Source organism: Drosophila suzukii, chromosome 3 (assembly GCF_043229965.1).
Source record: "Drosophila suzukii chromosome 3, CBGP_Dsuzu_IsoJpt1.0, whole genome shotgun sequence".
Lineage (NCBI taxonomy): Eukaryota > Metazoa > Arthropoda > Insecta > Diptera > Drosophilidae > Drosophila > Drosophila suzukii.
Genome location: NC_092082.1, coordinates 78159805 through 78171314, shown reverse-complemented (window position 1 = coordinate 78171314; position 11510 = coordinate 78159805). Strand labels below are relative to the sequence as shown.

At 38.3% G+C, this 11510-nt stretch overlaps 1 protein-coding gene across 1 annotated transcript; it reads left to right on the top strand.

The window, feature by feature from the left end:
* Positions 1–466: 466 nt before the first annotated feature.
* On the top strand, positions 467–1088 carry LOC108007418 (dynein light chain roadblock-type 2). The gene has a single exon (XM_017071074.4). It carries the CDS (start codon positions 576–578, stop codon positions 879–881), a length of 306 nt encoding a protein of 101 aa, XP_016926563.1. The 5' UTR covers positions 467–575; the 3' UTR covers positions 882–1088.
* Positions 1089–11510: the final 10422 nt, after the last annotated feature.

The window sequence follows — 11510 nt, the reverse complement described above, 5'->3', positions numbered from 1 at the left end:
GGGGGAGTGGGGGGATCAAGGGCCCCTGCGAGATAAGAAAACTCCGATAAGTTTAATTTATTCCAGCCCACTGCCATCTGTTGCGATGGGCGAGGGACCAACACTTATTCAATCAACGCGATAGGCGTGTGCTGTAATTATAAATCCGATGTAAAAATATTGGAAATGGGGGATTAATTTAAAAGTGGTTAGAGGGAAAGTAGAAGAAACCATTTTCATCTTATACGGGAGCTAATGATTGTATTTCAAAATGTAGACTGTTAAATTATAAAATTAATGACCTTTGAAGCCATTGTAAATTAAATAGGATCAGTATTATTAATTTAATTATTTTAACATCAATTTTTGTTTCATTAATAACTTTAAAAAAAACCTCTTTTAAACATTTTTGGAAATTCGAATGTTTTCAAGACCCCTGAGCCTTTTAAATCAAGTAAAATTTATATTTCTTAGAACAATCTCTCAAGAGAATTCAGTACTTCCATACAACTCACACAGATCAGTCAACTCACTCCCAGTCGCAAAACAAATACATAACAATTTACTACTTTCCACACAAAACTATACTGAAGATAATGAATCGTATACTGGAGCAGGTGATCCACCAAAATGGAACCATGGTGGATCGCATATTATCGGAGCACACTTTGGGATACGTGGTCTCCGACAATATGGCCAACGCAGTGGCCGAAACGTCCTTCGATAACACAAGTGCCCAGGCGATTGTGAAGCATTTGAATGGACTCCTGGTGGGCACCTGCCAAAGTGTAATTCGTGACCTTGACCCCTCAAACAAACTCTGCTTCATGCGCCTGGCCACTCGTAAGTTCGAGTATCTGGTGGCCCCCGAGGAGTACTTTACCATCACAGTGGTTCAGTGAGGGAAAAGAGAACCTCCAGCCGATAATAATCTTCCCATGATAATATCAGTCAAGTTTAAATATTCGGAAAGAATGTATCAAGTGCTAGTCGGATAACATAAAAAATTGCCTGAAACTTTTAGGAAGAATTTCCTAAGAACGCAAACAAGTTTTTTGGAAATTGTTTCCTAAAATTTTAAGGCGATTTCCTGATTTCCAGTGCATAAATTCATCATCTTATATATACAAATATTACAATGTTGTAAGGACCATGAAAATATATCAAATATTCTTAGCATAACTCTACTGATGGATTATTTAAATCATTAATTTATAATTTTCGGCCAGATCATTAAAAACATATCGGTGTGTAGCCCTTCCCTTCTATTAAATCTAAGGATACAATATTAGTTTTGTTAAATGCATTAGTCTTAAAATTAAAATTGCTAATAACCTTGACATTCAAATGAGATAAAAGTAAAATGTCGATCAATCTTGGTGGCAGGAGGATACCTTTAAATATGGGGTGGCGATTGTCTAAAACCCCTTTCAAATGCCAAACAAACACAGGAAGAATGCTTAAATCAACAGGGCTGCCCGAAAATCCTTTATAATACCCCGGCGACGTTCCGATCTCGATTATTTACGACATGGCTTCATCGGGCCGGGAATCTGAATCTATGTATCTGTGAGAATGCGGCATCTAATGCGATAATTCAAGAGATTTACTTCTGTCAACATGACCATTTTGTCCGCTGGATTGGATTTTCAGGGTGGGAATGCGTGGCCTTTGACCTTTTTCCTTTTGCCTCTTCCATCTTGCTGCCACAATGGAGGCTGCCTGCTATTTTAATTTAAAATGGCAGGACTCGTAACTCATTTTTACGACGCACCCTCCGGGCAGATGAATGTGTGCGAGTGTATCTATATCTTGTCCTATTTTTAAGGATCCCTTTGCAGGGGTTGCTTTTCGCCGGCAACAATAACTTATCTGCCCTTCTTTTTTTCAACCCGACTTTCAACCCGAGTCCATAATCACCACGAGACGCTCCTGGGGTGCTTTGTGCCCCGGCAGCTATCTTTAAGCAGTTTCCCATTGTCTGGCGTCGTTTTGTGGTGCTGGGTAAATATGAAATCGTACAAATTTGTACTGAAACTTGATTCAACACAATGGGCCAACTTCGATGGTGGCAAGGTCGAGCGATTTTCGTTGCCCCCACCTCGGGCTGTCAGAATTGCGCACTTCATTTGAGGCAGCGTGAAATGAAATTACTCCACGGTCCATTCCCGGTGACGACTTTATTCCTGCGAAATTATCAATGCCCCGGCGAATTAGAAACACTTTGAATTAAATTCGAATAAAACGTTTTCCAAGAGCTTGTCCACGGCCAACTCACACACATTTCATACATCACACTTTGTGGACTCGTCAGGCGGCTACCGTCCCCGTCTCCCGGTGTTCACTGTACGGGTGCACGGCCAACACGCTCTATGAATTCAATTAAGTTGTGCCGCAAACCTGAAAGTGAAGTTGCAACGCTATGGAGGGAGCGATTGCCATGAATACTTAAGCGCAACATCTGCCTATTACTTTTGAATACTTATAATAGTTGTAAGCATTTATTTTATTTAATTATTTATACTTTGGCTACACAGTTTTTGCCAATTAAGAGTCAAAGGAAGATGATATTAAGTAAAATACAACGCGAAGTTGGGCAAAGCAATTAGGTTTAATTAGATTTATTTTTAGTCCTTCACATTATTCCACTACGGTAATATTCATTTGATACAAAAATTATATACAATATGTCGTTTATTTATTTTACACCTGGTAAAATACTTTTGATTTTAATCCTTAGTTCTTTGTTTAAAATTTAAGTACGTAAACATTTTTTTAATCGTTAGAATTATTAATTTTTTACTTTTAATAAGCTGAAAAGAAAAATGTTTTTGCTCTATGAAAGACTTAAAACCTAAATGATTAGAAATAGCTTTTTTATATAGAAAACTAAGTTCTACCCCAAGAAAAAATGTATTTTTAAGAAAAAAGTGCCAAAAAACACTAAGATTATGAAGAAAAGGAACCAGAATTTTTACTTTTAGCTCCGACGGCTAACATCTCATGAAGAAAAACAAAGAGAGGAGCATGGAGAACTGAGGAGAACGAGCGCCTCGAAATACTCACTCAAACAAAAAGGCCAAGCCCATTTTCATGCTGGTGGTGGTGATGAAATGCTGAATTTTTTCTGGCTCGTTCAACCACCGCGCCACATTTCCAGTTTCGACTCGCTGCGGCGCAGACGTCGCTCGAAGGGGGCGGATGAGCGATGTTCTGCAAGAAGACCAAAAATAAAAACTATTGCTGGCCAAAAATAAGACAAAAATTAGCAGGACAACAAAAAATATCAGAATATTTGTAAAAAAGAAGTCAGTGAAACATTAACCTAATTTAAAACACAAATAAGAAGTTAGCTGCAACCATTTACTCCGTTTGAAAATTAACGGAAAAGGGACGGAGTTGCGCAAGATTTTCGCCAGATGGCAGCACTGTTTTGCATGCGCCATCTATGGGTTCTGTCATCATAGTTTGAGAGCCAGTTTGACTGTCCAGTTTTAGAGCCACTGTTACTCCTTTGAAGTTGTTCTGTTACGTAACATATGTTAAAATTAAATGTTACGATTTGAGTAGTTTTTATTTTAGTTAAAAAGGCGTCCAAACTAAAAAATGACTGTTTTAATCCGCTTACAACCCAAGCTAAGAAACAAAATTTTTAGACCAAATCTATAATTTTTTAAAGTTGTTTTTCAGGGGTTTTTTTTGGGAAAAAAATGGTCAAAACTAAAGTTTTTCAAGTATGATCGCTAATTGATAGCAAATTTTAATACGAGTATTGCAAAAACAAGAATTCTAGTCTGAGTTATTTAATCATAATTCTGTTAAACAGAGTCTTACAGCTAAAAAAATTACTCAATTATCTAGCTGGCAACTTAAACTAACGAGTTATAGCTTTTTTGGATTGATTTAAGAAAAATAATATTTCGTCAATTTTTGTGATTTTTATAAGAGGTAACATCACGTTTTTTTGCAAAAGTGGTTCAAAAATTACAATTTTTAGATTTGAACGCTAATTGGTAGATTATTTTATAACGAGTTCAACGGTGTATGTCATTCCATATTTGGACAGCTAGTTTCTATGTTTCGATCAAAATTCTGAAATTTTTTGTTGTAAATTGGGGTGATGGAACTATGGCAAAAACATAAATATTTATTTGTGTTTTTTCATCGTAATTCTGTTAAATTAAGAGCTACAGCTGAAAAAATTACTGTTATTTTCAGCTAACAACTTTATCTAACGAGCCATCTCTTTTTTGATTTGATTTAAACAAAATAAAATTTGGTCAAATTTTGTGATTTTTATAATGGGTAACATCACATTTTTTTGAAAAAAAGGGTCAAAAATTAAATTTTTTAGGTTCTATTGTTAATTTGTAGGAAATTTTATTACGAGTTCAATGATGTATGACATTCCATATAAGCACAACTGGTTGCAATGTTTTGGACAAAATACTGTGTTATTTTTTTGGTAAATAGGGAGGTAGGAATTTTGCCAAAAACAGTAATTTTAATCGTCGTAGTTCTGTTAAAAAGAGAGCCACTGCTAAACAAATCACTGTTTTGTTCAGCTAACAGTTCAACTCTTTTTTAGATTACTTTATAAAAATGTAATTTCATCAATTTTTTTCATCCTTATTTTTGCAAAAAAATAGTCAAAAATTAAATTTTTCAGAGTTGAACTCCAAATAATGGGAAATTTTATTACGAGTTCAACGATGTATGACATTCCATATTTGGACAACTACTTTTTATGTTTCGAGCAAAATACTGCAATTTTTTGTTGTAAATTAGGATGTTGGTAAAAACTGTAATATTTATTTGTTTTTTTTCGTAATTCTGTTAATAAAAAACCCACAGCTGTAAAAATTACCGTTTTTTCCAGGTAACAACTTAATCTAACGAGCCATCTCTTTTTTGCATTGATTTAAATAAAATAAAATTTCGTCAAATTTTGTGATCACTTAACTTCACATCACTTTTTTTGCTAAAATGGGCCAAAAATTAAATTTTTCAGGGTTGAACGCCATTTTGTGGGGAATTTCGTTACGAGTTCAACGATGTATGACATTCCATATTTGGACAACTAGTTGCTATGTTTCGATCAAAGTACTGTTCTTTATTTGGAAAGTTTGGGCTTTACCTTTTTTAGTATTTTTTAAAGAATGCAGTCTTTAAATAGTCTAGAAACACTCTTCTTTCAACCATTATCTTACATTTTCCAATTAAGTTTTCTTTATATTGGCTCTCTCTGCATTTTTTTGCTCCGGTTAACGATCGACTGCCAACTTGTTAAGGGGTCAACAGAGCATATTGCCAATCAAAGACTTCAATTCAATTTCCCCGACTTGCCAGAGACGATAATGGCAATGGCGCATAAAGCCAAGTGCGGGTGTTGCAGCGCAAACGATTCCATTCAAAATCGGAGCAATCAAAGCATCAAGATGTCAGTAAACGCGGTTAAGACAACAAAATTACTTTGAGCATCGTTAGGGCCACGATTCCGGCTCAAAAACTGAGGGGATTCCGGGGACGCTGAGGGGGAAAAACATGAAAATCATCTTTCAACGCGATGCGCTTTCGACATTCGCAGCATCCAGCCATCGCCATCCGCTAAAACGGCTAAAACAGAACACCAATCGCAATCAGGGGAAGTGGAGTGGGCGGAAGAGGGCTCTGGCTCCGAACTGAAGTTGTTGGCTTCGAGTTGCACATGTGATGGCCAAGAAATAAGGAAAAATAAAGAAAGATTCGAGCCATAACAGAGACAGCCAGCAAGTGCAGAGAAAGGAACCGAAGTAGGCACAGACTGCTTTTCATTTGGCTGCCGGCGATGTCCATCCAGTTAGGAATCAACTGGTTTTCTTCACGGCATATTCTCCCCGATTCAGCACTCTTCATTTGAAACTCTAGCCATCATCAGTTCTCTATAACTTTGCATTGTGGATTTCTTGTGATTTCTTAGAGAACAACAGTCTTAAAGTAGTTTCTTATTGTTTAAACTTTTTTAATTAGTCTTAAAGTTAAAACCAAACAATTAAATCAAGTAAATACTAATTACTTAATAATAATAATATAGTTTTCCGTGGTCTTTTATAAGTCTTATAAGTGATAATATATTTATAGATTCTTAATATATCTTGAAAATAGACAGAACTATTTGTGTTATAATATCGTACTTCATCGATTAGTACCGATATACATTATTGAATACTTTGCTAACTAGTTATCCACAAATACCTTCAAATGAATAGTTAGTTAACTATTGTGAGTCACAGTTCACGATGCAGGAAGTATTTGTGAAGTGGCTTTGTTTTGGTGCTCCCCACTGGGAAATCGAGACCCACCCACGCCACACTGACCTCTGCACCGCCCCGAAATCCTGCTCCCCATATCCCTCGATTCAACTTCATCTAAACTGATGCAACACCGATACAGATACGGTCTCATCGCTCCTTCGTCGACACTTGCCGTCTCTTTCGCTGGTCGTGTTGCTGTCCCTGTCTTCGTCTCATTGTTCGTCTCGGTTCAGTTTGGTTTGGTTCCGTAAATTACACTTTTGATTTTTAGTGGCCGTAAAATAATCGTAAATGTCGTGGTTATTGCGACCGAAAGTGCCCATTTTGAGTGCTCCCCTTCCAGCGCTGCCCCTCTAACTGATATTTTCGCTCAGTGCAGCTTGTCGATGTCGGTTGGGACGTGCTGCCACTGCACAAACAGCACGAATGCCCTCCAGTGCAGACCAGACTTTAAAGCCGAAAAAGCCAGATCGGAATTTATTCCCTAACAAAAAATGGAAAAATAGTTTACTAATTGTGAAATTCATTTCAACAAATTACATTTTTAAATATCATTCAACCAAACGTTTTAAATGTTCCTTGATACCAGATTCGTACTATATATGTTATTTCTCTAATGAGAAATTTTAAAACTATGGGACCAATACAAAAAAAACAAGTATCTAAAAACAAAATATATATCATATTTCAGAATTCCTAAGGGTATGTTTCCACAAAATATATACCTGGATGTAAAATCGTAACTGTTCTATATTGTTTTAGTAGTTTTTTGTAGTTCCTTTTTAAAAACGACAGATCTGAATAGGTAGCCAAATTGGCAGTACCGATACCCTCCGTGTCTTACCCTTCCCGCCCCCGCCACCAACCCCTTTTGGCCAACTCGCTTAGCAAGCTGCACTTGTTGTTTTTAATAAGTTTCTGGTTGTTGACTGGTTGCTGTTGTTGCTGCTGCTGGCTGGCTGGCTTTCTTCCTTTGATGTTTCGATTAAGTTCGGAGTTCGCGTTGCCGAACTGGTTGGTTGGGTTCCATTCTTCCTCCCCTTCTAAACCCCTTTGGAACCCCCTTGGAACCCTCCCCTCGGAGGGAGCATTTTGGCTTAAGTTTATGGCCATTTCGTTCGTTTCACTGTCTCTGCTTTTTGGCGCTGCTCCTCGTTGGCTTGATTTTCTTGAGCATTTCACCCATTTGCCATTTACCTTAGCTTATTTGGGCTTGTGCTGGAAATTTTCTCACATCGCCGCTCTGACGCAACTAGTGGCCCATTGGCCCGCTCGCCACTTGGCCGCCCCCTCCCCCTTTAATCCCGTCCAACTCCCTACAAGCCGCCCACCGCTCGCAAATTTCAAATTTGATTTTATTGTTATGATTTCAATTGTTTTCGCAACGTAAACACTGGAGATTTCCAGAGCAGACCATGTCGAGTAGTCGGTTAAATAATTTTCAGTTTTTATTGCACTCCGCTAGAGGATTTTGCATTTACCGCATACTGTTCGAGTGACTCAGGCCAAGGGGCTATGAATATGAGGAAACCGCAGCTAGGTAATCTTAATTCTCAGGGGAAAAGTTAGCTCTAAAACATATCTTATAAATTAATATTTATCCTAGGAGGTGTAGAGCTCGTATAACTAATTAATTCGAAAGACAATAAGAGGTATTAAATAATAACACGGTATGCAATGAAATTTATTTATCAGATCAGAGTTATATGTTATATAAAGGAACTAAAGTTAATTTGGGACGGATAACATAATCCTAGTGCATCGTTTTATTAGAACTCATTATTATTAGCCAGCCTATTAGCATTTCCTAGACAGTTGCCGCAAACAAATCACATTAAAACGCCCAATTTCACAAGAACAATTACGGAAAGGCACCGCCGAAGGTGATCATAATACCAATATGCTCCGGTAATCGTTTTGAGGCGAGGCCCTCCCAGGACACAAACTCGAATCGAAGGTCGCTTTCCCGAAACGACACACAAAAAATAATAGTAGATCGAGGAGGAAACCCAAAGTCAAAACCAAATCAATTCATAAATCATAAAAATGTGTCATAAAAAATATTGCAGCCATAAATGGAAATGGAAATGGTAATGCTGCCTTTCAACATGTCCTCGAGAGCGTAAAAAATGCCAAGGCGAACGATGCTTTTTAGCTGACCTTAGGAGATTTGTTTTGACTCTCTGTTATCGCATCTCCGCCGATCCCAAAAAAGGACACCCAGGTATTGTCTGACTATGCCAGCTCGATTATAGCCGGGCCCGGTAATAAATCATAAAAATATGCCCAGATCGGGAATGAGGCATAGGCCTCGTTACACGGTGGATCCGTAAATCCCTGTAAAATTGGTGGTGTCCCTCGGTAGGTACTATGTTGTGTATATACTGTATATAGGTTGCGTATTCGTACCGATCGCGCCCTCGAGCATCTGATAACAAAACCACCGGCATGGCCAATGGACAGGGAAACAAAGGGCCAACAACTTTCTCTTTTGCGCCAGACGATTCGGGCCGCATTCATCCTTGCCAAATATGAGAATTTTGATTTATTTCCCAAAAACATATTCCAGCAGTTTGTCTGTTTGTTTGGCTGTCAGTAAGAGGCGCCTGCGAGTATTTCCATGTATCTGTTTCTGAGTGTCTAATTGTATTATGGGATCAATTCTTTGTATTTAAATATAAGAAATTAATGGTTATTTATATGATTTTATAAAGCGGCTTTCAACTCTAATCCACAGCACATTATCACTTCCCATTGGACCGAGATGACTTCATTTTCATGCCATGTGACTTGGGTTGTCAGTGCTGTACTTGTGGTTCCACCCGCTCCCTCTTAAGTTGCTGCCATGATTTACTACAAGCAGATGATTTAATATAACCGCATATATGGATGTAGACACACGCACACACCCGGCCAGAGTGCACTTCAGATGCATTCGACTGCATTGGAAACTGGAACCCGTTGAACAGGCCCAGAAACAGAAACGGAGGCAGACACCCCACACATGTTGCCAGTGAAGCGTCCGTTTTGGAGGAAAAACGGGAAGACAGTTCAAGTTCCTCCATCTTGAAAACTGACGCCCCTAAGAGATGGTACAAAATGTTTAGAATTCTATTGGGATTTGATTGTAATATGTTAAATTATTATTATTATTATATTTATTATAAACTATAGCAAACGTTACACACTATGATCATAACTTAATTTTTTATCAATATCATTTGTTTACAAAAAGAAAACCATTACCAAAAATATGTAAATTATGCAGAATTAGTAATATTAATTTATACTCCTCTAAGTGATAATAAAAACGCTGTAAAAGCAAATTGAACAAAATATGACTACATTTATGGCCCCATCGAAATGAAAATGAACTTCCGCCAGTGCGAGTGCGAGTGCGTAAATCAAGGCGTCAACGAGCTGCGACCTTGCCGGAGGGCTCATCAAGATGCTGGCCAAATCCGACGTCAAAACAAATCGTTAAAATGCCATAAAAGCCACAGCCATATGCAATCACTGAGCCCCGGCGAAGGCAAATGCATTCGAATAAAATTTTACCGCCATTTCCTCGGGCATCATCACATCAAACTAACGGCAGAGGCAACGGCGGCAGCATCCGAGGCACCTCGTAAAAGTAATGATGTCTATGGGCCATCAGCATCTCGCAGATACATTTGTATCTACACGAAGGGGATATCACAATAATTATGGCATACGTCACGGAACTTGGGTTTTATGTCTTTTATATTGATTGTCATCGTGTCACACTAACAGATCGTAAAAAGGTCGTAAAGTCCGCAGACTCAAACTCGAAATCTCACTCATTCCGGAATGAACACACATCCCCTAGGACACTCAGGATCACAAAGGACACTCGAACCAACCGGGATGTTCGGATCACTTTGAGTGATTTTCAGATGACTTTGTTTAGCAGCGGATTTCTGGCACTCAAGTGGCGGTGGCGTCAAGTCGTAAAAAGAACATAAAACCTCGCCCTGTGTTTTGGTATTAACCGCAATTTGTTTATATAGTTGTTAAAATGCCATTCTATCTTGTTCCGCTCTGTTCTGCTTAGCATTTAATTGCCGACTGCCGGTTTTTCTTTTTACGAGCCAATAAAATTTATTTTACGACAATTTAAATGGTTTCATTTGCTATTTGGTGGTACGACATAGGTACAAGGGCCCAAAACAGCAACAGGTTTTATACCATATTGTTATACTACTTAACTGTTTGCTTTTTTATTAACCAGCCCCAAGTGGGGCCGTAAAATTTCCTAATCGCAGACATATGCCAGTCATAAAAGATTGGTTATAAGGTGTTCTGAAAAAGGGGAACAATAGCTCTGTTTAAAATAATCTCCATATTTAATTTATTTAATCGTTAGGATTTTTGGTATACCACTATGTCTTTGCTATTTAATACATATTTGTAAAATTTGAATACATTTTAAGGGAGGGTTTAGGTGTCAGGCACAGGCACGATTGCCTGTCATAATCCCTTCCGGGTTGCTTGACCGTATTCCCACCTCCAAAGCAAACGCCCCAGGCGCCGCGGGAAAAATTTGTTTGCGACTTGATGACTTAATCCACCACAAAGTGGCTCAGTGGTGCCGGGCATGGGCTCATTACGGGGTCAGAAATCAATTGCGGTCCGAAATCGCTGTGAACCAACTGCTTATGCAAAGCAGACCATCCAAACCAAAACCAAAGCAAAACAATGGCGAAACCAGGCCGAAGAAACTCCTCGGACACAATGAAGACATTCGGTGCGGCGGAATACTACCTACTAATCCTGGCAATGAACCCTTGACTTCTCGCCGCAATTCATCAAACAATTGGCAGAGCATTTGCATGTGGCTGTCGGCAGCTCTTCATTTAAAACTCCCTTTCCCGTATCATCATCCTAATCCGAAGGACTGAAGTTCGAGGTTTGAGGATTGAGGATTGAGGACTGAGGGCGACTAATTGAGCACTTTTGTTTGAGAGCGGTGCCTCGCGGTTTTCGCCTACTTGTTAGCTGCTGGCCAGCAATTCTCCGGCCCTCCCTCGCACACTCAGAATAAAGGATTGTTAATTTCAATTGTGAGTCCTTAAATATAAACGTATTTTGATTTTTTGAAGACTAGTTATTTTTATAAAATTCAAAGTATACTATACTATACTATAGTATACTATCATTATAAAATATTACAAAAATGTATGTAAGATTCAGATTTATTAACGAAGATAGTAAGTC

What these genes read in the sequence shown, in the direction of transcription:
- LOC108007418 (XM_017071074.4), top strand. Translation starts at nt 576, where the DNA reads ATGAATCGTATACTGGAGCAGGTGATCCACCAAAATGGAACCATGGTG.